This window comes from Oncorhynchus nerka, linkage group LG16 (genome assembly GCF_034236695.1).
Source record: "Oncorhynchus nerka isolate Pitt River linkage group LG16, Oner_Uvic_2.0, whole genome shotgun sequence".
NCBI lineage: Eukaryota > Metazoa > Chordata > Actinopteri > Salmoniformes > Salmonidae > Oncorhynchus > Oncorhynchus nerka.
In genome coordinates this window covers 41,684,277-41,712,264 of record NC_088411.1, presented here as the reverse complement: position 1 = coordinate 41,712,264, position 27,988 = coordinate 41,684,277, and the positions used below count along the sequence as shown (strand labels likewise).

The 27,988-nt window shown below is 43.8% G+C and overlaps 2 protein-coding genes across 3 annotated transcripts; one reads left to right on the top strand and one right to left on the bottom strand.

The window, feature by feature from the left end:
- Positions 1–678: 678 nt before the first annotated feature.
- Positions 679–4,557, bottom strand: LOC115144471 (mitochondrial genome maintenance exonuclease 1). Its single transcript, XM_029685533.2, has 4 exons — positions 3,779–4,557; positions 3,413–3,653; positions 1,970–2,102; positions 679–1,315 (listed from the first exon to the last, which is right to left on the bottom strand). Exons 1-4 carry the CDS (start codon positions 4,329–4,331, stop codon positions 1,181–1,183), a joined length of 1,062 nt encoding a protein of 353 aa, XP_029541393.1. The 5' UTR covers positions 4,332–4,557; the 3' UTR covers positions 679–1,180.
- A 373-nt stretch (positions 4,558–4,930) lies between these two features.
- Positions 4,931–27,458, top strand: LOC115144470 (sorting nexin-5-like). Of its 2 annotated transcripts, XM_029685532.2 has the most exons (13): positions 4,932–5,089; positions 7,609–7,713; positions 9,708–9,818; positions 11,678–11,799; positions 11,981–12,104; positions 14,378–14,473; positions 16,810–16,915; positions 17,946–18,021; positions 18,177–18,216; positions 19,149–19,235; positions 21,832–21,991; positions 22,246–22,331; positions 25,804–27,458. In XM_029685532.2, exons 1-13 carry the CDS (start codon positions 5,054–5,056, stop codon positions 25,852–25,854), a joined length of 1,200 nt encoding a protein of 399 aa, XP_029541392.1. In that variant the 5' UTR covers positions 4,932–5,053; the 3' UTR covers positions 25,855–27,458. The 2 variants fall into 2 exon arrangements, with proteins under 2 accessions (XP_064858758.1, XP_029541392.1); XM_065002686.1 differs by lacking the exons at positions 22,246–22,331; positions 25,804–27,458 and having other exon boundaries at positions 4,931–5,089; positions 21,616–21,893.
- The last annotated feature ends 530 nt before the right edge of the window (positions 27,459–27,988 follow it).

Here is a 27,988-nt window from a genome sequence, read left to right as displayed (position 1 = left end):
CTGTGTTGTTGTCTGTGTCACACTGCTTTGCTTTATCTTGGCCAGGTCGCAGTTGTAAATGAGAACTTGTTCTCAACTAGCCTACCTGGTTAAATAAAGGTGTTCTCAACTAGCCTACCTGGTTAAATAAAGGTGTTCTCAACTAGCCTACCTGGTTAAATAAAGGTGTTCTCAACTAGCCTACCTGGTTAAATAAAGGTGTTCTCAACTAGCCTACCTGGTTAAATAAAGGTGTTCTCAACTATAAAATAAAGTGTTCTCAACTAGCCTACCGGGTTAAATAAAGGTGTTCTCAACTAGCCTACCTGGTTAAATAAAGGTGTTCTCAACTAGCCTACCTGGTTAAATAAAGGTGTTCTCAACTAGCCTACCTGGTTAAATAAAGGTGAAATAAAATAAATACATATAAACTGTATAGATGAACTTTGATCAGTCATGAAATATGATGCTTTTATATGCATCTTATCAATGCACATGATTCAAATACCTTTAACACTAGTGAAGATTAAGCTGTGCTTGCGTTTGTCCATGCTCATTTTTAGTGTAAGCTGTGTGGTTTACAGTAGAACACAACAAAGGAAAATATTCTAATTGTATTCTTATAACTATAACATTTTTATCAGTGCTGTGTTTAGAGATCTGATTGATAAATGTTAATTCAATAACTGAAATGGAGGGTGCTTGTTCTTTTAATCGCTTTATTGTATAAAACTAAAAATAGAAACCATCTCTCGTTCACCTTTGTTAGTTGATTGCTGAACTTTTCACAGGCCGATGCTACCACCTAGTGGTTCGATTTCCTCAGATGTGATGTTTTATACTTTAAAAGCAAAACAACTCAAAATGTTGTACTGTACAACAATTTAACATTCTCAACACAGTGTAAGTGGTGAATTTTCTAGCTTGAATACAACCTTGAGGTAACACAGCACTACACTAAAATAAGAACTGTTTTCAAACTTGTCAAGCTCAAAATCGGGCAATGATGCAAAAAGACTGTCACAGGTCAAGAGTAAAACATGCTAAATTGTCTGTTTCTGAGCAGACTGTGACACTCCTTTGTCCAAGTCAACAGTCAAATGTGACCGAGTGTCAGAAAAGCCAAGGTACTTTCTGTATCTGGGGGTGAGAGTACTTCTAGGTCCCATCTGCTACATCAAGCAGCAAAGACACCACTCCTTCACCTCCTCTCGGTGTACTCCTCCAGTCGTACCAGCCATCTCTCCCAGTACTGTAGCACCTGTTCTGAGCTCAGTCGATGAGGATGGGCTGGGGAACCATCTTTATAGGCCACCACGATCAGTCCATTCTCAACCTGCAGAGACAAAGGGAGGGGGGGGTGGTAAGCAATGTAGGAAATCAAGCACATAGTTTAGCACGTAGGAAAGAGATATGGTCATGTTTCATGGTCGGAGACAGAGAGAGTCAGTCAGTCCCAATTTGCTCCGTGCCCCTCCCCCTTGGCCCTAACCCTTGGACGTTTGCAAATCTGTAAGATGGCAGCCATACTGGAAGTTCTTTCACTACACCTGCTTATACCTACCCAGAACATAAAGGACTGAATGCTCCTTCTCTACACTGCTTATACCTACCCAGAACCTAAAGGACTGAATGCTCCTTCACAATACTGGCTTAAAACTACCCAGAATTGGAAATTCCTTCACTGCACCCAGAACTGCAAGCATTGAAGGGTTAGGGCCAAGGAGGAATGTTAGGAAGCGAATTAGAACATGCTGAGAGAGTATGGTGGTCTCCAGCTGTGTAGTGGAGGGTAAACAAGGGGAAATACCGTTTACGCAGCTTTTGTATTTTGCGTGAGTGATTACCCATCTTCTGCTGAAAAATACATTTTAAGTTCCTGGGAGTGTTACTGTAACTCACCACAAACTGCGGTCAACATTTACCCACCTATTTTTTTATTTTATTTTTACCACTACATCACTGGGGGTCTCGCTCAAATCATACCTACCTGGTAGTTGTAGTTCACGTCGTTGTTTAAGGCCCCAACGTAGGCTGCCACCTGTAGAGGGTTGTCGTAGGTGTTGCTGAGGAAAGGTTTAGACCTCTCAGATGTCTTCCAATCGATCACACACAGCACACCCCTGAGGAAGGAAGGCTGAGCTTTAGTTTCCCAGAAACAGATTTAAAACTAGTTCAGGGCCCTTCCAATTGAGATTCTCCATTGAGCATGAATGTTTTATAGTCCAGGACTAGGCTTTATCTGGCTACCCATACTAGATTACGGAGACATAATTTCTAGATTTTTTTTATATTTTTAATTTTACCTTTATTTAACCAGGCAAGTCAGTTAAGAACACATTCTTATTTTCAATGACGGCCTGGGAACAGTGGGTTAACTGCCTGTTCAGGGGCAGAACGACAGATTTGTACCTTGTCAGCTCGGGGGTTTGAACTCACAACCTTCCGGTTACTAGTCCAACGCTCTAACCACTAGGCTACCCTGGCAGGTAAGGGTCTCGAGCAGCTAGATGTTCTTTACCATTCCACCATCAGATTTGCCACCAATGCTCCTTATAGGACACATCACTGCACTCTATACTCCTCTGTAAACTGGTAATCTCTGTATACACCCTCTGGTTGATGCTTACCTCTTAGCCCCCCCCTATCTAAGATACCTACTGCAGCCCTCATCCTCCACATACAACACCCATTCTGCCAGTCACATTCTGTTAAAGGTCCCCAAAGCACACACATCCCTGGGTCGCTCCTCTTTTCAGTTCGCTGTAGCTAGCGACTGGAACGAGCTGCAACAAACACTCAAACTGGACAGTTTTATCTCAATCTCTTCATTCAAAGACTCAATCATGGACACTCTTAATGACAGTTGTGGCGGCTTCGCATGATGTATTGTTGGCTCTACAATATTGCTGTTGTCTGTGCCAAATAATGTTTGTACCATGTTTTGTTCTGCTACCATGTTGTGCTGCTGCCATGTTGTTGTCATGTGGTGTTGCTGCCATGCTGTGTCATGTGTTGCTGCCTTGCTGTGTTGTTGTCTTAGGTCTCTCTTTATGTAGTGTTGTGGTCTCCCTTGTCGTGATGTGTTTTGTCCTATATTTTTCTTTGTAATGCCAGCCCCCATCTCCACAGTAGGCCTTTTGTCTAGACCGTCATTGTAAATAAGAATTTGTTCTTAACTGACTGCCTAGTTAAATTAAATAAATAAAATCACACAAGTGGAGAGAATTAATAAGTGTGAGTTGGCCAAATAAACTGACAGGTCAGGTAGAGTTTGAGTCGACTACATTGCAGAAAATGAATTACATCAGATTACTACATCATGTGATGTGGTTAGCTGACATGTTGAACACCTATCAAGTTATTGAGAGAGACATCTATTAGTGGTCTGCAATGTAGTCAGCCTGGAACGGGCCATCATCACCATCCTTACCTGTAGAGAGCCACACAGTCCATAATCCCTAGATAGCCTAGTTTTTCATGTTGTACACGGCTCTCGATGGCTCTCACTCCCCTAACGTCCTCCAGTACATGGCGTACACTTTCCATGTATCCCTCTACCTCCGATGGCATCTCTGGTACCTCCTCAGGATCTTCCCCCGGTACCTCCTTTGTTGTCAACGGGAGAATACTCTCCACGGCCGTATGGAAAAGCTTCCCTTGCCTGAAGAGATCTAACATAGAAACATTTGGTTCATTTGAATGACAGTGTGTGTATCATGTCCTCATTTGCAGAACATTCATATTTTAGAGCCTTAAAAAAAAAAAACTTTAGAATCAGAGGGTTATGCCTACTTACTCTGACTGTATTCCTTAAAGCCATCCTCTCCCAGTTGAGCTATCATCTTCCTCCTCCATCTCTCCAGGTAAAACTGTTGCTCTGGGGACATAGTCTCCTGTAGGATACGGGTCACACTGGGCACTGAGCCCCTGTCCTGACCCCTCCGTAGGATAATTCTGGCTGGAGCCCCTCCAAGCTCAGTTTCGCCAAAATCAAATACCCGGTCTTGGTTGAGCAACGGGTGGAGGATTTTAGGCATTTTGGAAGGTGTTGTGTTTCGATTAGATGGTGTTGGGGATTTTATCACAGGTCCGTAGATTTGAACATCTTGCTCCTCTATGATGTCGGGAGTTTGAGCACTGACTCTGTGGGACACAACAGACTTGAAGAGTGAGGAGTAGCGTCCGCTGTCCACGGAACTGTATGGACTGCTTTTCTTGCGAGCTGGAGAGACATTGGAGGTGGAGAAAGTATTCACGGAGGTCCGGGTACAATGGGAGAAGAGTCCACTGACAACCCTAGATGACTCCCCAACACGCTGGGCACATCTCAACAGCTGATTAAAAAGCATTCCAGCTAGCTAACGTTAAATAAATATATCCGACAACGTTCACTGTGTGCTCTATCTTTGCGTTTGCAGCTAGGTATTTAAAGTGACTCAAGACAGCAACGCCTAAGTTATGCTTTGGTTACATTAAATAATTAATGAAGATAGAAAGTAAAGAATTAAATTACATGATAGTCGTTACCTCTCCCAAACGTCGCGCCATTTTTGTTACAACTTTCTGACCGGAGAGCGAGAGGTTGCCGGGGCTTGTATTTTTTTCTCACGTAAATCCTGCGTGGGACATGATATAACAAACTACAAGTCCAGTAAATCATTTGAAGGTGTGTCTTTGAAACTGGTCCGTGTTTTCCTGACATGGAACCAAAGTAAACGTTGATATTGTAGCTGGAAACAGCCCCCCCCAAAAAAAGCTTGTTTGAAAAGTGCACATATTCCGTGGCCATATACAGTTCCTTTTTAAAATATGTAATAATTTATGATGTTTAATTGTTGTATCGGTATGTTTTAAATGACACGTGCGTTGAATCAACAACAAAAAAAGCAACGAACTATTTTGATTGACGTTCAGAAACGTTGTCCAATCAAAAACATCAGTGCGAATCAGTGGGCGGGATGTATCTGTTATGGGACTGTTGGTGCGGGGTGTTTTCAGAAGCTAGCTAATATAGATTTGTGGCACACGATCTGTACGTTTTTATTGTAGATATACATTTTATATAACAATCATGACGTCTACCATTGATGATAGTGACAAAGAAAAGGTAAGTTATGAGTGATATACGTGAATAACGTCAGCTATTTGGTTAACGAAACGTTAGCTAGCTAGCTGTAGTTAGATAAGACAATTTAGCTAGCTAGGAAGTTTATGAGACGGCTCACTTTATACAACGGTACGTTATTTAGCTAGCTAACGTTATTCGTACAATCTTTGATAACTTAGCGGACTAGCTAATGAACTGAAACACTATCTAACTTAACTATAACGAACATTTTGTTTTTAAATTGAACCTTTATTTAACTAGGCAAGTCAGTTAAGAACAAACTCTTATTTACAATGACGGCCTCCCGGGAGAACCTGCCTTTTTTATTTTATTTTTTTAACCTCATCTTTCGGTTACTTGGCCAACGCTCTAACCACTAGGCTACCTGCCGCCCCATGGTGTGGTAAACGCAGTGGTGTAAAGTTTTAAGTACAAATATTTTAAAGTACTACTTATCAGGCTAGGGTCTATTTTTCTCCACTTTTTTTTGGGGGGTGTATCTGTACTTTACTATTCCAATTTTTGGGAAACGTTTACTTCACTACATTCCTAAAGAGAATAATGTACTTCTTACTCCATACACTTTACTTTCCCTGACACCCAAAAGTACTCATTACACTTTGACGGGAAAATGTTCCAATTCACACACTTATCAAGTGAACATGTGGTCATCCCTACTTCCTCTGTTCTGGTTGACTCACTAATCACACATGTTTCGTTTGTAAATGATGTCTGAGTTTTGGAGCATGCCCCTGGCTGTCAATACAAACAAATTGTGCCGTCTGGTTTACTTACTAAAAGGAATTTGAAATTATTTTTTTCCTTTGTTACTTAAGTACATTTTTGCACTTCAATTCACTTCTGATACTTAAATATATTTAAAACCCAAATACTTTTAGAGTTTCTCAAGTAGTATTTTGCTGGGTGACTTTTACCGGAGTTATTTTCTATTAAGGGATCTTCACTTTTACTCAAGTATGAGAATTGAGTACTTTTCCCACCACTGCATAAACGTTAGTATTATTAGCAGAGATGGTATAGAAAGCATTCCATTTTCTTTGGTATTGGTCTAGCTAGTTAACGTTACCTAGCTACTTCATCATTTAATGTTATTTTCACAATATTATGCATTTATTGTATAGTCACCAATTTAGGCTACTTTAGTTTTGACATAAAATGCTTGATATTGTAGGCTCTCTACAAAAAGCTGGGCTTTTATGGCACAGAGGGCAGTGCATTGGCTTCTTTAATAATGTCAGACCAGTCTTGCTGGTTCAATTTATGCTCCTGCAGTTTCCTCCCAATCACTATATTTGGAATGATATGTGGCTAGATGGCTGTTGATTTTTTTACCCAGTATGGTGCACAGACCAGTGAGCGAACCATTGCCTTTGGGGGACTTGCAACATGGCACTAACAGGTTACTTTTTGCATTGCATATTCTTTGGTGCACAATCAATCGCAATGTTATGTGCAAAGCATATTGTCCTGGCCTATGAAGGGAGAACTCAGATGGCTTACATATGGAGTTGCTTGGAATTGGAAAGGCCTGTGGTTTAGTAAAAAAAAAAAAATCCCTTATTTTTCATTTCCTGTGAGACTTTAAAGAGGAAATAAATTTCCAGTCCTTTGATTTCTGTTGACTTTGCAAAGCTGAGTATCAGAGTTCAGGCAGTGGTATGGTGAAACTACGAATAGGCTGTGGATCATTCACACGGTACTAGCCTGTGTCTCTGAATCATAACATCTGGATCAAGTTTATGATCAATGCTTCTCATCAAATTAGATTTCACCCACTCAAACAAAAAACAGTCGTTCAGATGGGAGATATTTAGCCTTGACAACAATAACCATAGGGAGTGGTAAGATGGCACCAACAGATCTGGGACCAGGCTAGTAGAAACGTACACTAGCGGACTCTTGGGAACCCTGACTAACTTGTTTTGGGAAAACGGCTGGAGTTATTCAATCATAAGTATGAGTCACATATCACAGGACTTTCTTTGAATTCGGTGAAGAGTAATGGGAGTTACTGGTAATCCACTCTAAAGCGAAAAAGAGCTTTTGTTTGTTAGGCCTACCTGTATTCACCTCTCCACTCTGTCCTGTACTGTCTAAGGTCACATTCAATAGTGCATGGGTAGTCAACAGTAAGGTTTTCAAGAATGTGTTATGGAGTTTAGACTAGGTAGCCCTGAGACATGGTCCGCTGTAATCTACTCCCATGTCTCATAGGTAGTGTCTAGGACACTTGTTGTCCAGGCCTCACATAGCATAACAGACAGCATTCCCTTCCTGTGAATTCCCTCATCTTTTTAATTGTACCTTTTTTTTAACCAGGCAAGTCAGTTAAGAACAAATTCTTATTTTCAATGGCGGCCTAGGAACAGTATAGATGAGAGCTATTCAGTTGACTTTCTGTCTCACATACAAGCATATATAACATGTTTTTACAGATGAATGATTCTGCCAACTGGTAGTTGTGAAACCTTGTCCTTGATTCTGTTCCCCTCTCTTAGGCCCTCTCTGTGTCTGTGGACCTAAACAACGACACCTCTCTACTCATCGACATTCCTGATGCACTCTGCGAACGAGACAAAGTCAAGTTCACTGTCCACACCAAGGTATCTGTTAAACACTATTTAACAGTTTTTATCCCTCTGATTTATTTGATCTGAAGTATACTGAACAAAAAAATATAAACGCAACATGCAACAATTTCATACATTTTTACTGCGTTACAGTTCATATGAGGAATTGAAATAAATTCATTAGGTCCTAATCTATGGATTTCACATGACTGGGAATACAGATATGCATCTGTTGGTCACAGATATCTTTTTTAAAAAGGGGGGGGGGGTCTTATGATGGATCTCGTCGTGGTATTTTTGTGCGTTCAGATTGCCATTGAGAAAATGCAATTGTGTTCGTTATCCGTAGGTTATGTCTGCCCATGCCATAACCCCAACCCCGCCATGGGGCACACTATGCCATACAAGTGGTCTGCTGTTGAGGCCAGTTGGACTTACTGCTAAATTCTCTAAAATGACGTCCATCAAATTTTGAGACGCTTGTGGCATTGTATTGTGTGACAAAACTGCAAAAAAAATGGTGTCCTTTTATTGTCCCCAGCATAAGGTAAACAAATTGGTCTGCAAAATACGTTTATTTTTTTGTGTGTGTGAATGGAACATTTAATTTAACTAGACAAGTCAGTTAACCTCTTGCTTCTACTTGGGACGCTTGCGTCCCAACTAGAGCTCTGGAAATGCAAATGCGCTACGCTAAATGCTAATAGTATTAGTTAAAACTCAAAAGTTCATTAAAATACACATGCAGGGTATCAAATTAAAGCTACACTCGTTGTGAATCCAGGCAACAAGTCAGATTTTTAAAATGCTTTTCGGCGACAGCATGAGAAGCTATTATCTGATAGCATGCAGCAATACACTACAACACAAAAGCACAGCAGGGGACGTAAACAAAATAATTAGCATTTCGGCGTTACACAAACCGCACAATAAAATAGAAAACATTCATTACCTTTCACCATCTTCTTTGTTGGCACTCCTAGATGTCCCATAAACACTATTGGGTCTTTATTTCGATTAAATCGGGCCATATAAAGCCAAGATATCGTTATATGTAGACTGTGTGATAAACGAAAAAAACAGCGATTTCACAACGTAACGTCATTTTTAAAATTCAAAAAGTAGACGATAAACTTTCACAAAACACTTCGAAATACGTTTGTAATGCTACTTTAGGTATTAGTAAACGTTAATAAGCGATAAAAATCATCCGTAGGCGATGTAAAAATCATTAGCTGTCGTCTTGGAAAAAATTTCACGAGAGAGCTCTTCCGAAATGATCTGGGCGGAGACTGGAGGTAAGTGGTGCCCCTGTTTCGGTTCAACCAAGAATCAAAGATGATTCAATTCACAAGACTCTAGACAACATGGGGATGCTGTGGGAGTTGAATGCTCGGTCTTATCTAATTCGGCTCACTGTTAACAATTGCTGGAAGTGGCGCAAGGATATTTATTTCCATTTTCTGTGATCAGGTTTTCCTGCGCTTTCCGATGTAACGCACGTTATGTTATAGCCACAGTCGTGATTTAACCAGTTTTAAAAACGTCCGAGGGTTTCCTATCCACACATTCTAACCATATGAACGTACTATATTCCTGGCATGAGTAGCAGGGCGCTGAAATGTTGCGCGATTTTTAACAAAATGTTCAAAAAAGTAGAGGGTAGGAGCAACTAGTTAAGAACAAATTCTTATTAACAATGACGACGCTGGGCCTATTGTGCGCCCACCCCACCCTATGGGACTCCAATCATGACCAGTTGTGATAGGGCCTGGAATCGAACCAGGGACTGTAGTGACTCCTCTAGCGCTGAGATGCAGTGCCTTAGCACCACTGCACCACTCGAGAGCCCCATGGAACATGGGACCAACACTTTACATGCTGCTTTCATATTTTTTGTTCTCTGTGTATTTTTTGTTTTGTTGTTAATGCTTTAATTGTTATTAATTTAATTAATTTAATTTAATTGTTATATTTAATGTTTATGTTTAATTGACTTGAATTGTCTTGTCTGTCTGTCTCACCAGACCACCCTGAGCTCCTTTCAGAAGCCAGACTTCTCTGTTCCTAGGCAACATGAGGACTTTATCTGGCTCCATGACGCTCTGGTTGAAACTGAAGACTACGCTGGGCTCATCGTGAGTGCCCTGTTAAATCCACCGAACACACACACTGGTTTGAGACTACGCTGGGCTCATCGTGAGTGCCCTGTTAAATCCACCAAACACACACACTGGTTTGAGACTACGCTGGGCTCATCGTGAGTGCCCTGTTAAATCCACCAAACACACACACTGGTTTGAGACTACGCTGGGCTCATCGTGAGTGCCCTGTTAAATCCACCAAACACACACACTGGTTTGAGACTACGCTAGTCTCATCGGGAGGGACTTGAGTAGTCTATATCAGTGGTTTCTCAACCGGTTTTGCATCGGGACCCAAATTTAAACAAGTCGTCTGTCTGTTGCGAACCAATATTCACATCGCAATTTTTTTTTGTAGCCAAAATACAATCAGGAAAACTGATGCTCTATAGATATTAAATGTAGCAACTATATGACAAGGGACCAAAATTCCCACCCCTTTCCTTGTCAATATCCCTGAAGAATGTTTAACTCACTGGTTTGAAACCACAAAAATCTACCAAAATGGTGTTGCTAATAGCTCTATATTAAGTTAATTATAATTTCTACACAATTTCTACTGGGTTTAAGTTCAGACTAGAGTATTTATTTTTGTATTTTACACCGCCTTTTTTCGATTTTTGTCTCATTGCTGCTCGGGAGAGGCGACAGGCAGGTCATAACTTGACCAAACACGCTCCTTAACATCCACCCGCTTAACCCCGTGTGTGTGTTTTGTGTGTGTGAAAAAGAAACGTTCCTTTTTCGGGACCCTGTCTTTCATAGATAATTTGTGAAAATCCAAATAACTTCACAGATCTTCATTGTAAAGGGTTTAAACACTGTTTCTCATGCTTGTTCAATGAACCATAAACAATGAATGAACATGAACCTGTGGAACGGTCGTTAAGACATTAACAGCTTACAGACAGTAGGCAATTAAGGTCACAGTTATGAAAACTTAGGGCACTAAAGAGGCCTTTCTACTGACTATGAAAAACACCAAACCAAAGATGCCCAGGCTCTCTGCTCATCTGTGTGAACCTGCCTTAGGCATGCTGCAAGGAGGCATGAGGACTGCAGATGTGGCCAGGGCAATAATTTGCAATGTCTGTACTGTGAGGCGCCTAAGACAGGACGGACAGCTGATCGTCCTCACAGTGGCAGACCACGTGTAACAACACCTGCACAATATTGGTACATCTGATCATCACACCTGCGGGACAGGTACACATGTTAAGTTTGCTGAAAATAAACGCAGTTGATCGTGAGAGGACATTTCTTTCTTTCTTTTGCGTTATATAATTTTTAATGGAAAAAAAAAATCTATTCATTTTCATTTGATTTATTTTCATTTTCCATAAAAAAATATATTTTTGCTCCGGCACTCGTGACCTGTTCAAAGCAGGTCGTGACCCACCAGAATCGCTGGTCTACGAAACACACGCCACTTATTTATAGTTGACTGTCATGTCACAAGTTCACAGTCTGTCATTACATGTAAATCACAGGAGGCTGGTGGCACCTTAATTGGGGAGGAGTGGCTCGTGGTAATGGCTGAAGTGGAATGGTATCAAATACATCGAACACGTGGTTTCCATGTGTTTGATGCCATTCCATTCACTCCGTTCCTAATAATAATGATAATGAGCCGTCCTCCACTGATAAATGTTATTTGATGAAGGGGAAAGTGCAGAGGACTCTGTAGTGTCTGCTCACGTGATTTTAATAGCATCGACTCTATCAACTGAGTTTTTTTATTACAGCTCTGTGTACAGGAATTATGTCTGTGGGTAATAGGAGGTTGCTGGTAGCTGGTGTAAGAAATCTTACCAGAAACTTCATCCACTCGCCTCTCCTCCCTATCTGTCCAGATCCCTCCAGCGCCCCCGAAGCCAGACTTTGAGAGCGCCAGGGAGAAGATGCATAAACTGGGCGAGGGAGAAGCCACCATGACCAAGGAGGAATACACCAAGATGAAACAGGAGTTAGAGGCGTGAGTTTCCACCCTTGTCATTGTGTCCAAAGCTTAATTGGCACATTTAAAAATATATATATATATATATTTATTTGTTTCTCTTAAAGCTTGTGCTTAATGATTCCTGTGGGAAAGATTCTGGTGATCAGTCTGTGAGCTCCGTCAGTTAGTAATTGGTTGTCTACTGTCTCTCTTCCAGTGAGTACCTGGCTGTTTTCAAGAAGACTGTTCAAGTCCACGAAGTATTTCTGCAGCGTCTATCTTCTCACCCCATCCTGAGCAAGGACAGAAACTTCCAGATATTCCTGGAGTATGACCAGGATGTGAGTTTGACACTTGGAGAATGAAACCAAGAAAACAGACTGTGTACTCGTTCATTAGAGCATACCATAGCAAAAACATTTAGCAATGGAAAAGGAATGTTCTGTTATTTACAGTTCAGATAGTACCTCTGTTTTTGAGCCATTTTCTTCCATGTTGTGCCTACTGAACACTACTCTCTGGTCAGTACTGTAGGAGGGAGGACTGTACTGTAGGAGGGAGGGACGGTACTGTAGGAGGGAGGGACTGTACTGTAGGAGGGAGGGACTGTACTGTAGGAGGGAGGGACGGTACTGTAGGAGGGAGAGACTACTGTAGGAGGGAGGGACGGTGCTGTAGGAGGGAGGGACGGTACTGTAGGAGGGGGAGACGGTACTGTAGGAGGGGGAGACGGTGCTGTAGGAGGGGGAGACGGTGCTGTAGGAGGGAGGACGGTGCTGTAGGAGGGGGACGGTGCTGTAGGAGGGGGAGACGGTGCTGTAGGAGGGAGGGACGGTGCTGTAGGAGGGAGAGATGGAGAGCTGTAGGAGGGAGGGACGGTGGGGGAGTAGGAGAGACGGTGCTGTAGGAGGGAGAGACGGTGCTGTAGGAGGGAGGACGGTGCTGTAGGAGGGAGGACGGTGCTGTAGGAGGGAGAGACGGAGAGACGGTGCTGTAGGAGGGAGAGACGGTGCTGTAGGAGGGAGGGGGGGACGGTGCTGTAGGAGGGAGGGACGGTGCTGTAGGAGGGGGACGGTGCTGTAGGAGGGGAGACGGTGCTGTAGGAGGGAGAGACGGTGCTGTAGGAGGGAGATGAGAGCGGTGCTGTAGGAGGGAGGAGACGGTGCTGTAGGAGGGAGAGACGGTGCTGTAGGAGGGAGAGACGGTGCTGTAGGAGGGAGGAGACGGTGCTGTAGGAGGGAGGGACGGTGCTGTAGGAGGGAGGGACGGTGCTGTAGGAGGGGGACGGTGCTGTAGGAGGGGGACGGTGCTGTAGGAGGGAGAGACGGTGCTGTAGGAGGGAGAGACGGTACTGTAGGAGGGAGGGACGGTGCTGTAGGAGGGAGACTGTACTGTAGGAGGGAGGGACGGTGCTGTAGGAGGGAGACGGTACTGTAGGAGGGAGAGACTGTACTGTAGGAGGGAGAGACTGTACTGTAGGAGGGAGAGACGGTGCTGTAGGAGGGGAGACGGAGACGGTGCTGTAGGAGGGGGAGACTGTAGGAGGGGGGACGGTGCTGTAGGAGGGAGAGACGGTGCTGTAGGAGGGAGAGACGGTGCTGTAGGAGGGAGAGACGGTGCTGTAGGAGGGAGGGACGGTGCTGTAGGAGGGGAGACGGTGCTGTAGGAGGGGGAGACGGTGGAGGGAGAGACGGTAGGAGGGGAGACTGTGCTGTAGGAGGGGAGACGGTGCTGTAGGAGGGAGGGACTGTGCTGTAGGAGGGAGGGACGGTGCTGTAGGAGGGAGGGACGGTACTGTAGGAGGGGGTAGACGGTACTGTAGGAGGGAGAGACGGTACTGTAGGAGGGGAGACGGTGCTGTAGGAGGGAGGGACGGTGCTGTAGGAGGGGGAGACGGAGACGGTACTGTAGGAGGGGGAGACGGAGACGGTGCTGTAGGAGGGAGGGACGGTGCTGTAGGAGGGAGGGACGGTGCTGTAGGAGGGAGGGACGGTGCTGTAGGAGGGGGGAGACGGTGCTGTAGGAGGGGGAGACGGTGCTGTAGGAGGGGAGACGGTGCTGTAGGAGGGGGAGACGGTGCTGTAGGAGGGGGAGACGGTGCTGTAGGAGGGAGGGACGGTGCTGTAGGAGGGAGGGACTGGGAGGGGAGACGGTACTGTAGGAGGGGGAGACGGTACTGTAGGAGGGGAGACGGTACTGTAGGAGGGGGGAGACGGAGGGAGGGACTGTAGGAGGGAGGGACGGTACTGTAGGGGGAGGGAGGGGGGACGGTACTGTAGGGGGAGACGGTACTGTAGGGGGGGGAGACGGTACTGTAGGAGGGGGAGACGGTACTGTAGGGGGGAGATGGAGAGCGATGGGGGAGTAGGGAGAGGTGCATTCTCTCTGTCAGGGGAGCTGTTAGTCAACTAGGTGTCAGCTGAGATGGTTTTGTTTGTGTGACACTTATTGCTGAATCCTCTTCATTCCTATTTGGAACAAAAAAAAAGGCTCCACAAGAGGAACTTTGCGGTTCACGTAATCAATGTTATGTTGCGAACTTGTACTGTGGTGTCATTAGCTGAGTCATGTCTCCCGAGTAAGTCCTTTCCCTTCCTGTGATTGGTCCGTGTAGCTGAGCGTACGGAGGAAAAATGCCAAGGAGACGTTTGGGAGTTTCTTTAAGAACATGGTGAAGAGTGCTGATGAGGTCATCATCTCAGGGATAAAGGTGGTGTGGCCTCCTAATATCATACAATAGCTCTGTTTCGAGCGCATCAAATCCATGATGCGTTGTGGGTAAATGCTGACTGACCGATCTACAGATAGTAATGAGTAGTTATTTTTCAACGTAAGGTGATTTGTAGCAGCACTAATGGCTTCAATGTCAAATACAGTGCCTTGCGAAAGTATTCGGCCCCCTTGAACTTTGCGACCTTTTGCCACATTTCAGGCTTCAAACATAAAGATATAAAACTGCATTTTTTCACATTTTTTTTGTGAAGAATCAACAACAAGTGGGACACAATCATGAAGTGGAACGACATTTATTGGATATTTCAAACTTTTTTAACAAATCAAAAACTGAAAAATTGGGCGTGCAAAATTATTCAGCCCCCTTAAGTTAATACTTTGTAGCGCCACCTTTTGCTGCGATTACAGCTGTAAGTCGCTTGGGGTATGTCTCTATCAGTTTTGCACATCGAGAGACTGAATTTTTTTCCCATTCCTCCTTGCAAAACAGCTCGAGCTCAGTGAGGTTGGATGGAGAGCATTTGTGAACAGCAGTTTTCAGTTCTTTCCACAGATTCTCGATTGGATTCAGGTCTGGACTTTGACTTGGCCATTCTAACACCTGGATATGTTTATTTTTGAACCATTCCATTGTAGATTTTGCTTTATGTTTTGGATCATTGTCTTGTTGGAAGACAAATCTCCATCCCAGTCTCAGGTCTTTTGCAGACTCCATCAGGTTTTCTTCCAGAATGGTCCTGTATTTGGCTCCATCCATCTTCCCATCAATTTTAACCATCGTCCCTGTCCCTGCTGAAGAAAAGCAGGCCCAAACCATGATGCTGCCACCACCATGTTTGACAGTGGGGATGGTGTGTTCAGGGTGATGAGCTGTGTTGCTTTTACGCCAAACATAACGTTTTGCGTTGTTGCCAAAAAGTTCAATTTTGGTTTCATCTGACCAGAGCACCTTCTTCCACATGTTTGGTGTGTCTCCCAGGTGGCTTGTGGCAAACTTTAAACAACACTTTTTATGGATATCTTTAAGAAATGGCTTTCTTCTTGCCACTCTTCCATAAAGGCCAGATTTGTGCAATATACGACTGATTGCTGTCCTATGGACAGAGTCTCCCACCTCAGCTGTAGATCTCTGCAGTTCATCCAGAGTGATCATGGGCCTCTTGGCTGAATCTCTGATCAGTCTTCTCCTTGTATGAGCTGAAAGTTTAGAGGGACGGCCAGGTCTTGGTAGATTTGCAGTGGTCTGATACTCCTTCCATTTCAATATTATCACTTGCACAGTGCTCCTTGGGATGTTTAAAGCTTGGGAAATCTTTTTGTATCCAAATCCGGCTTTAAACTTCTTCACAACAGTATCTCGGACCTGCCTGGTGTGTTCCTTGTTCTTCATGATGCTCTCTGCGCTTTTAACGGACCTCTGAGACTATCACAGTGCAGGTGCATTTATACGGAGACTTGATTACACACAGGTGGATTGTATTTATCATCATTAGTCATTTAGGTAAACATTGGATCATTCAGAGATCCTCACTGAACTTCTGGAGAGAGTTTGCTGCACTGAAAGTAAAGGGGCTGAATAATTTTGCACGCCCAATTTTTCAGTTTTTGATTTGTTAAAAAAGTTAGAAATATCCAATAAATGTTGTTCCACTTCATGATTGTGTCCCACTTGTTGTTGATTCTTCACAAAAAAATACAGTTTTATATCTTTATGTTTGAAGCCTGAAATGTGGCAAAAAGTCGCAAAGTTCAAGGGGGCCGAATACTTTCGCAAGGCACTGTAATTCCAATGCTTTTACTGTGGATTTACGTGGAAATCCATTTTGTGAGGTCTGCTATGCATTTAAAAACTAGATAGAGGAAAACCATACAATGCATTACAGCAGCAGACTCAAAGAACGAGACACAGCCGAGCAGGGCCCTTCATATCCACAATGAAGATATGACATTGTTTGTGTGGCTGTATCTTAGGCAGAAGGTTGATGCTGGTTGGAACTTTTTGATCTGAACAGAACCCCCTTTTTTTTTTTTTTTTTTCCTCCGACCAGCAAAATAAAGTTGTGAACCGGTTCCAACCAAAACAAAGGAAGTCTAAACAGGATTTTCAGCTTGCAGGCAGATGCTGGAATACGTTTCTGAGTGACATTGAGGACTTTGCATAGGCTCTTTGTCACCATTTCTTACGTGGAACTACATGCTTTTAAAATAACGGTTCTGTTCTAGAACAGTATTGATCACTTTCTTTCCGGGGTTCCGTTTGTCTGTTCCCTGAACCAGTTCCAACCCTTGCTTTTTAAATAATTTTTCTTGCAGGAAGTAGATGATTTCTTTGAGCAGGAGAAGACCTTCCTGCTTGATTATTCGTCCAAGATCAAAGACTCCACTGCCAGGGCGGAGAAGATGACCCGCTCCCACAAAAGTAGGACTATGATAACAACACCAACAAACATCTGTTGTCAAATATCAATAGGAAATATCTCTTTGCTTTCTTGTTATTGATAAGAACAACCCCCCCCATTTATTTTTATAAAGCTCTTTTATTACATCAGCAGTTGTAACAAAGTGCTTTTAAAGATACACAGTCTAAAACTCCAAATAACAAGGCTGAGGGGTGGCCTGTCCTCTTCTGGCTGTACCGTGTAGAGAGGAACCATGTTCTGAGGGGTGGCCTGTCCTCTTCTGGCTGTACCGTGTAGAGAGGAACCATGTTCTGAGGGGTGGCCTGTCCTCTTCTGGCTGTACCGTGTAGAGAGGAACCATGTTCTGAGGGGTGGCCTGTCCTCTTCTGGCTGTACCAGGTAGAGAGGAACCATGTTCTGAGGGGTGGTCTGTCCTCTTCTGGCTGTACCAGCTAGAGAGGAACCAGGCTCAGAGGGGTGGCCTGTCCTCTTCTGGCTGTACCAGCTAGAGAGGAACCAGGCTCTGAGGGGTGGCCAGTCTTCTGGCTGTACCAGGTAGAGAGGAACCAGGCTCAGAGGGGTGGCCTGTCCTCTTCTGGCTGTACCAGCCATGTTCTGAGGGGTGGCCTGTCCTCTTCTGGCTGTACCAGCTAGAGAGGAACCAGGCTCTGAGGGGTGGCCAGTCTTCTGGCTGTACCAGGTAGAGAGGAACCAGGCTCAGAGGGGTGGCCTGTCCTCTTCTGGCTGTACCAGCTAGAGAGGAACCAGGCTCTGAGGGGTGGCCAGTCTTCTGGCTGTACCGTGTAGAGAGGAACCAGGCTCAGAGGGGAGGCATGTCCTCTTCTGGCTGTAGCTAGAACCATGTTCTTCTGGCTGTAGTGGAGAGGAACATGTCCTCTTCTGGTTGTACCGTGTAGAGATTTAAGAGTACATGATAGTTTTAAGAAGTTCTAACATTCATAGATGACCAGCAGGATATGTGGTGCAACTTCTTCCACTCTGTTATCCATACGGGGGTGTTGATTATCTTGTTTTCTCTCTTTGTTTCAGATGTTGCTGATGATTACATCCACATCTCTTCTACTTTGAACAGTTTCTCTGTCGATGACAACACAGCACTTAAAAAGTGAGTAAACAATATCAATATATTACAGCACGGGGACCTTGTTACAAAATTAATGTTTCTTTTTTTACAAATCTACCCCAGTATCAGAAGGAGAAAACAACAAATGAAAAAGAAAGTTTGCTCAACTATTTTATAGGTTTGTGTGTTCCCTTCAGGCACTTTGAGAAGTTATCTGACCTGTTTGAGAAACTCCGGGTAAGAGCCACAGTGTTGATCTTCTGCACTCCTCCTCAACTATTGTCCATTTTCATCAAAATTCATTTTGTGAAGTCAGCAATACATTTAAACACTTGTGTTTGCTTTTGAGCTGTGTATATTTCACTTTTTTTTGTAAAATATATATATATATATATGTATTTATTTTTTGTAACATGTAAAGTGATTAATGATCTAGCAGATGCTCTTATCCACAGCGACTTTAAGTTATTGTATTCATCTTCAGATATCTAGGTGAGACAGCCACATTTCTCAGTCATAGGAAGTACATTTTTCCTCAAAGTAGCCATCAGCTAGTAATGAAAAGTCAAGTGTGAGTGTTAGTTCACGAAAGGCTACGGTGTTATTTTGTATGTGTCTGACCATGGTGGTAGTGTCCCATCTCAAATCAAACTGTACCTGTCACAGGCTTCTTAACAACAGGTGTAGACTAACAGGGCAATGCTTAATTACAGGCCCTTCACAACAATGCAGAGAGAAATAATGGAAAGATGACAATATGAGGAATAAATACACAATGAGTAATGATAACTTGGCAATATACACAGGGTACCAGTACAGAGTCCATTTGCAGGGGTACGAGGTCATTGATGTTAAATGTACATATAGCCAGGTGTAAAGTGACTAGACACGCAGGATAGATAATAGACAGTAGCAGCAGTGTATTTGATGTGTTAAAAAGAGGGTCAGTGTAGATAGTCCGGGTAGCTATTGGTTAACTATCTAACTGGCAGTCTTATAACGGGGGTTAGAAGCTGTTCAGGGTCCTGTTGGTTCCAGAGCTGGGCCTGTGATGTCATAGAACACAGATTTTTATTTATGACATCACTCTACCCTCCACTTTCTTCTGGCGTGACCAGGTGGAGCGAGATATAAATAGAAATCTGTGTTCTGTCTGGTCCTGCCTGTAGAAAGTGGAGGGTAGAGTGGCGTCGGACCAGGAGCTGAAGCTCACAGAGCTGCTACGCTACTACATGAGGGACATCCAGGCAGCCAAGGTGAGCCACCTCTAGTCTGCCAGTCTGTTTCTCTCTCCAAAACCCCGATGAGCTTCTATTGACCGTTGAATTGTTGGTATGAGATCCATCCAACTGTTGGTGGAACATCCAAGACCATCAGAGTGCTGGAGTTTATTTCATTCTATTGAATAGTTTTATTCTAAATGCACCTGGAAACACGATAGGTGTGCGTGTTACTTACATTACCTGGAAACGCGATAGGCGTGTTACATTACCTGGAAACGCGATAGGCGTGTTACATTACCTGGAAACGCGATAGGCGTGTTACATTACCTGGAAACGCGATAGGCGTGTTACATTACCTGGAAACGCGATAGGCGTGTTACATTACCTGGAAACGCGATAGGCGTGTTACATTACCTGGAAACGCGATAGGCGTGTTACATTACCTGGAAACGCGATAGGCGTGTTACATTACCTGGAAACGCGATAGGCGTGTTACATTACCTGGAAACGCGATAGGCGTGTTACATTACCTGGAAACGCGATAGGCGTGTTACATTACCTGGAAACGCGATAGGCGTGTTACATTACCTGGAAACGCGATAGGCGTGTTACATTACCTGGAAACGCGATAGGCGTGTTACATTACCTGGAAACGCGATAGGCAGGCGTGTTACATTACCTGGAAACGCGATAGGCAGGCGTGTTACTTACATTACCTGGAAATGCGATAGGCAGGCGTGTTACTTACATTACCTGGAAATGCGATAGGCAGGCGTGTTACATTACCTGGAAACGCGATAGGCGTGCGTGTTACTTACATTACCTGGAAACGCGATAGGCGTGCGTGTTACTTACATTACCTGGAAACGCGATAGGCGTGCGTGTTACTTACATTACCTGGAAATGCGATAGGCGTGTTACATTACCTGGAAACGCGATAGGCGTGTTATATTACCTGGAAACGCGATAGGCGTGCGTGTTACTTACATTACCTGGAAACGCGATAGGCGTGTTACATTACCTGGAAACGCGATAGGCAGGCGTGTTACATTACCTGGAAACGCGATAGGCGTGCGTGTTACATTACCTGGAAACGCGATAGGCGTGCGTGTTACATTACCTGGAAACGCGATAGGCGTGCGTGTTACTTACATTACCTGGAAACGCGATAGGCGTGCGTGTTACTTACATTACCTGGATAGGCGTGCGTGTTACTTACATTACCTGGAAACGTGATAGGCGTGCGTGTTACTTACATTACCTGGAAACGCGATAGGCGTGCGTGTTACTTACATTACCTGGAAATGCGATAGGCGTGCGTGTTACTTACATTACCTGGAAACGTGATAGGCGTGCGTGTTACTTACATTACCTGGAAACGTGATAGGCGTGCCTGTTACTTACATTACCTGGAAACACGATAGGCGTGCGTGTTACTTACATTACCTGGAAACGTGATAGGCGTGCGTGTTACTTACATTACCTGGAAACACGATAGGCGTGTTACATTACCTGGAAACACGATAGGCGTGCGTGTTACTTACATTACCTGGATAGGCGTGCGTGTTACTTACATTACCTGGATAGGCGTGCGTGTTACTTACATTACCTGGAAACGTGATAGGCGTGCCTGTTACATTACCTGGAAACGTGATAGGCGTGCCTGTTACTTACATTACCTGGAAACGCGATAGGCGTGCCTGTTACTTACATTACCTGGAAACGCGATAGGCGTGCGTGTTACTTACATTACCTGGAAACGCGATAGGCGTGCCTGTTACTTACATTACCTGGAAACGCGATAGGCGTGCCTGTTACTTACATTACCTGGAAACGCGATAGGCGTGCCTGTTACTTGCATTACCTGGAAACGCGATAGGCGTGCGTGTTACTTGCATTACCTGGAAAGGCGATAGGCGTGCCTGTTACTTGCATTACCTGGAAACGCGATAGGCGTGCGTGTTACTTATATTACCTGGAAACGTTACATTACTTATTTCACGGACAAGAAAATAACAAGCTTATTGTCACCACATATAGAAAACCACTAGATTAGTGATGTTTCTGCTTATAAGTTAAGTATAGAAATCCTAAGATGTGTCAAATAAATGAGATCCAGCTCAGGACTCCAGCTATGTATTTGGTTTGTAAACTTGCTAGCGAAGTGGCTAGATGTCAAGATCAATCTTCTTGGTCACAGCAGAGACATTCAACCCCCTCCGGGATCATCATCTCTGTTGCGTAATGTTTTTTTTTTTTGTTTTTTACGTCCCAAAAATAATAAGAAAAAAAAACATTTGTACTGAAATAAATCCCCGTTGTGTGCACATTCGGTAATACCATCAACCCCGGTATGGCACAGAAACGGTATGAACATCTGGATACCACCCTACCTTATTAACGTGTGTGTCAGGACCTGTTGTACAGACGGGCCAGGACCCAGGCAGACTATGAGAACAGTAACAAGGCTCTGGATAAGGCCCGGCTGAAGAGTAAAGCTGTGTGTCTGTGTGTCAGGACCTGTTGTACAGACGGGCCAGGACCCAGGCAGACTATGAGAACAGTAACAAGGCTCTGGATAAGGCCCGGCTGAAGAGTAAAGCTGTGTGTCTGTGTGTCTGTGTGTCAGGACCTGTTGTACAGACGGGCCAGGACCCAGGCAGACTATGAGAACAGTAACAAGGCTCTGGATAAGGCCCGGCTGAAGAGTAAAGCTGTTGCTGCAGCGGAGGACCAACAACAACAGTGTCTGCAGAGGTTTAACAAGCTTTCTGAGTCGGGGAAAAGAGGTGTGTGAAGCCTGTCCTATGCTTCCATTGGAAACTGTTCCTTTTTATTTCATCTAGTTTTTTTTAATCAAAGGTCCTTTTAGGGAGTATGTGAACACAGATATTTCACTTTTCACCTAGTGGAGTTCTGCTAGGAGCAAACTGAACCTAATGTATTCAGATGCCTTTTTACACAGTGTGGCTGTATGTTTGGGGCAAACACGTTGTAACGTAATCCAGTACAGTGAGTTAACAGCATGGTGTTCTCTTCACAGAGCTGACCAGTTTTAAGGGCAGGAGAGTGGTGGCTTTCCGGAAGAATCTAATAGAGATGGCTGAGCTGGAGATTAAGCATGCTAAGGTGGGTCAGACTGGAGAGTCATTGTCCTTTTTTCTTTCTGTGTTTTATATGTATTGGGGAGAGAGCGACTCAATCCCACATTATCGTGTACTGTGTGTGTGTGTGTGTGTACATATGTCTATATACAGTTGAAGTCGTAAGTTTACATACACTTGGGTTGGAGTCATTAAAACTCATTTTTCAACCACTCCACAAGTTTCTTGTCAACAAACAATAGTTTTGGCAAGTCGTTTAGGACATCTACTTTGTGCATGACACAAGTAATTTTTCCTACAATTGTTTACAGACAGATTATTTCACTTATAATTCACTATCGTAATTCCAGTGGGTCAGAAGTTTGCATACGCTAAGTTGACTGTCTTTAAACAGCTTGGAAAATTCCAGAAAATGTCATGGCTTTAGAAGCATCTGATAGGCTAATTGACATCCTTTGAGTCAATTGAAGGTGTACCTGTGGATGTATTTCAAGGCCTACCTTTAAACTCAGTGCCTCTTTGCTTGACATTATGGGAAAATCAAAGGAACTCAGTCAAGACCTCATAAGAAAAAAAAATGTAGATCTCCACAAGTCTGGTTCATACTTGGGAGCAATTTCCCTACGCCTGAAGGTACCACATTCATCTGTACCAACAATATTACGCAAGTATAAACACCATGGGACCACGCAGCCGTCATACCACTCATGAAGGAGATGCGTTCTGTCTCCTAGAGATGAACGCACTTTGGTGCGAAAAGTGCAAATCAATCCCAGAACAACAGCAAAGGGCCTTGTGAAGATGCTGGAGGAAACCGGTACAAAAGTATCTATATCCACAGTTAAACGATTCCTATATTGACATAACCTGAAAGGCCACTCAGCAAGGAAGAAGCCACTGTTCCATATCTGCCATAAAAAAAAGCCAGACTACAGTTTGCAACTGCACATGGGGACAAAGATCATACTTTTTGGAGAAATGTCCTCTGGTCTGATGAAACAAAAATAGAACTGTTTGGCCATAATGACCATCGTTATGTTTGGAGGAAAAAGGGGAGGCTTGCAAGCCAACGAACACCATCCCAACCGTGAAGCACGGGGGTGCCAGCACCATGTTGTGGGGGTGCTTTGCTGCAGGAGGGACTGGTGCACTTCACAATAGATGGCATCACGAGGGAGGAAAATTACGTGGATATATTGAGGCAACATCTCAAGACATCAGTCAGGAAGTTGAAGCTTGGTCGCAAATGGGTCTTCCAAATGGACAATGACCCCAAGCATACATCCAAAGTTGTGGCAAAATAGCTTAAGGACAACAAAGTCAAGGTATTGGAAGTGGCCATCACAAAGCCCTGACCTCAATCCTATAGAACATTTGTGGGCAGAACTGAAAAAGCCTGTGTGAGCATGGAGGCCTACAAACCTGACTCTGTTACACCAGCCTGTCAGGAGGAATGGGCCAAAATTCACCCAACTTATTGTGGGAAGCTTGTGGAGGGCTACCAGAAATGTTTGACCCAAATTAAACAATTTAAAGACAATGCTACTAAATACTAATTGAGTGGATGTAAACTTCTGACCCACTGGGAATGTGATGAAATAAATAAAAGCTGAAATAAATCATTTCTCTCTACTATTATTCTAACATTTCACATTCTTAAAATAAAGTGGTGATCCTAACTGACCTAAAACAGGGATTTTTTTTTCTAGGATTAAATGTCAGAAATTGTGAAACTGAGTTTAAATGTATTTGGCTAAGGGGTATGTAAACTTCCGACTTAAACTATTTGAATGTGCACGCTACAGGTGGCTTTACCTGCTAGACCAGGCCCAAGCACAACACTACATTGTTGTTGGGAAACGGGATACTTTACCTGCTAGACCAGGCCCAAGCACAACACTACATTGTTGTTGGGAAACGGGATACTTTACCTGCTAGACCAGGCCCAAGCACAACACTACATTGTTGTTGGGAAACGGGATACTTTACCTGCTAGACCAGGCCCAAGCACAACACGACATTGTTGTTGGGAAACGGGATACTTTACCTGCTAGACCAGGCCCAAGCACAACACGACATTGTTGTTGGGAAACGGGATACCTAGTGAGTTGCACAACTGAATGCATTCCATTCGAAATGTCTTCCTCATTTAACCCTCTGAATCAGAGAGGTGTCGGGGGACTGCCTGAATCTATGCACGTTATCGCCGTCCAAGGAGCAGTTGTTGGGGGTCAACTGCCTTGCTAGAGGTTCATGTTATGTGGCAGTGATTTAGGCTTGTGCGGTATACCGTGTATATACCATATTCTGGGGATTTGGGAAGAGACATGGGATGGTTTTTCCAATACTGTTGAAACCATTTCTTTTGACGTTTTTTATTTGAATTACGTTTGAATATTTTATAGCTACTCTTTAAAGTAAATGCAGTACCTGCAGTAAACTTGTGCAATAGGTTAGGAGATAAAAGATCTTTGTTCTTCTTCATTTTCACATGTCACATGATATGTTTTGATTTATGAAGCTTCCTGTTATAGTTTCCAATCACGTGTTATTTGCTGACAAGCACACAACGACAAGAGACCTGAGCCTTGTGAGTTACAGTAGGGAATTCACAACTAGAGACCTGAGCCTTGTGAGTTACAGTAGGGAATTCACAACTAGAGACCTGAGCCTTGTGAGTTACAGTAGGGAATTCACAACTAGAGACCTGAGCCTTGTGAGTTACAGTAGGGAATTCACAACTAGAGACCTGAGCCTTGTGAGTTACAGTAGGGAATTCACAACTAGAGACCTGAGCCTTGTGAGTTACAGTAGGGAATTCACTACTAGAGACCTGAGCCTTGTGAGTTACAGTAGGGAATTCACAACTAGAGACCTGAGCCTTGTGAGTCACTCACTGTTGTACATCATGTTCCAGGTGATCTAGTTACTGTAGGGAATTCACTACTAAATGTTTACCAGTTAGATATCTGCCAACTATTAAGTTCACTGTTGTAACATGTGATAAATGTTCTGGAGTTTGGCTTGATAATTTAGTAGCTAGTTCGCTTCTTGCAACATCAAGCTTTGCTTGCTAACACCAGAGAATCCCCTCCTGGCTCAAGAGCTGTGTAATGTTATGTGCGTGCAGCGATCTGTGAGTAGCATTTTTTTTAGTTACTTGTTTAGGTCAGAGACTATTAAATGTTTACAATGTGCTCGTTAACATTTTGTTTTGATGGGTTTTTATTTTTTATTCATGGGATTTTACATGTACTTGTTAGCATTGATAACCTTCGTTTTACACAGTCTCAGTGGGGTTTGAAAACAACGTCTCAGTGCCGGTATTACCGAATACCCCCGGGTATGGCACAAAGTCAGTATGACAGTCCGCCCAAGCCTAGTTGTGGTTGACGTTATGTGGTCGTGGTGTGTGTATATATTGTGCCGTTATCCTTGTGAAATGCCTGTTGTTATGGATATGATACTGATGTCTCTGTTCTCTCTCCTTACAACAGAACAACATGTCTCTGCTGCAGGACTGCATTGAGCTTTTCAAGAGCAGCTGAGCCACTGGTCTCTTACCAACCCTCCCAGACCACTGACCAGCTGGGCTTGGCGCCAGTCTGTTTCTGCTCTCTTGCCGACTCCTTGTGCAAAACCGTGACTGGAGTAGGAAAAATCACAAACTGGATTTGGGACCAGGATACTGACCAGCAGAAGGGAATCTGGATACCCCTCCTCTCCACCCCACATGTGTCAAACTCATTCCACGATGGATTTTCGCTCCACCCTTGTACTTGATTGATGAATTAAGGTCACTAATTAGTAAAGAACTCTCCTCACCTGGATGTCTAGGTCTTAATTGAATGGAAAAAAACAAAAACCCGCAGCCACTGGGCGCTCGGTGGAATGAGTTTGACACCCCTCTACTCCTGGGGGAACCTGGATACCCAATGCCCTCTACCCTCTTCCTCCAGGGGAACTTGGGTCGTGTTCATTAGGTCACACATTTGAAAGACTTCCCTTTGCAACGAGAACAAAAATAAACATTTTTTTATTGGACAAGATTAGATAGTTCCTCCCTGTTTCACTGCGGGGAGGAGTTTCGTGCCTTGAACCCGATCCTGGATACTCCCTTCCTCCATCCCAAAAATGCCACTTCAGAAACCTGCATGTGTCTGTTATGACTGTTTTCTGCCTGGATGTTTAGTCTCTGTCCACCTGCCCCTCTGTGTCTCCTTCTACCCCCTCCGTGTCTCCTTCTACCCCCTCCGTGTCTCCTTCTACCCCCTCCGTGTCCCATGGAACACTCCCCCTTTAGTGATGACAGCATTCCAGAACGGGGAGAATCCAGCATCCTGTCCACCTGCCCCTCCGTGTCTCCTTCTACCCCCTCCGTGTCTCCTACCCCCTCCGTGTCCCATGGAACACTCCCCTTTAGTAATGACAGCATTCCAGAACGGGGAGAATCCAGCATCCGGCACCATCTTCTGACCTTTCTCCTCCCATCTGTTTTTCAATCGTGGGTCATCTGAATCGTGGGTCATCTGAATCGTGGGTCATCTGAATTATTTGTATTGTGGATGGATTACGCTTGTTCTTGTGTTGGATTCTCTATTTTGTAACAATGGACTTTTTTCTGGATTACGATCATGTTTATAATTGTTTTGGTTGCTTTTCAAGGCACGTGCCTACTAACCCTGTTACGCCCCTCACTTGTACCTATAAAGAAAGATAGAATTGAGGTTGAATTTGGTCCTAGCATAACAGTGAAACTAGGCAGAGTGGAGTCACAGTAATCTGGTGTTTTTTAATGGTGCATGCATTAGCTAGCTATAATGGAATAGTTAGGTTTTCTCATTGCAACGCCACTTTAAACCATTCTCTAATACCAGTCTGAAGGGTGACTGCTGAGCTCAGCTGCTGCCTCTCTGGTTTGTAATGGAACAGTTTACAGGATCTTTTTAGACCACGCTGTAGCAAAAATGTTTTACAATGGAAAACTTAAACAATCGTTTCTTATTGGACAAGTTCAGATGGTCCCTCCTTTTTTTTTTCAGTTTTTTTCAGTTTTGGTACCTTAGTGAATAGGACCCAGATGGGAGCAACTGCTTACAAAGAGTATATAAAGTGGATGGAAAGTGCCTAAATAAAGGTTATTGTAACTGTCCCGATTGTCCACCCTTGTGCCAAAGTCTGAATTTGCACAGTCCCATCATGGATTTAAAATCATTAGGTTGATGAATGCATTGGCTGAAGGGAGTTTCCACCATTTGTTAAATGGTTTGACGGTGGAGTCTGGAAATGCTCACTTTGGGAGAAGGGTGGAGAATTGGGACTTGGCCTAATACTCTCTTTTTCCATTCCCATACTTTGAGATCAGGCTGGTTTGAACTCGCTCAAAACTGCCAAGTGAAGAGACATGCTTCTTTTTCATGATTTAAGAAGTGTGTGTGTGTGTGTGTAGTTTGTCCAACAGTGGTGGTACCACACACAAATGCTTTGGCTGTACCTCAAGAATGACAACAGGGCTCTTTCCGCGTATTCGTCTACATTACTGCCGGTAATAACTGGAGCCAAGTGAATTGTTTTTTGTTTTGAGACTTACATATATTTTTGACAAGTTTACTTCCACATAATATGGACCAGTTGATTTTTATTTTTTTACTACAGACCTTGTCAGTGCTGGTAGTTGTCTGC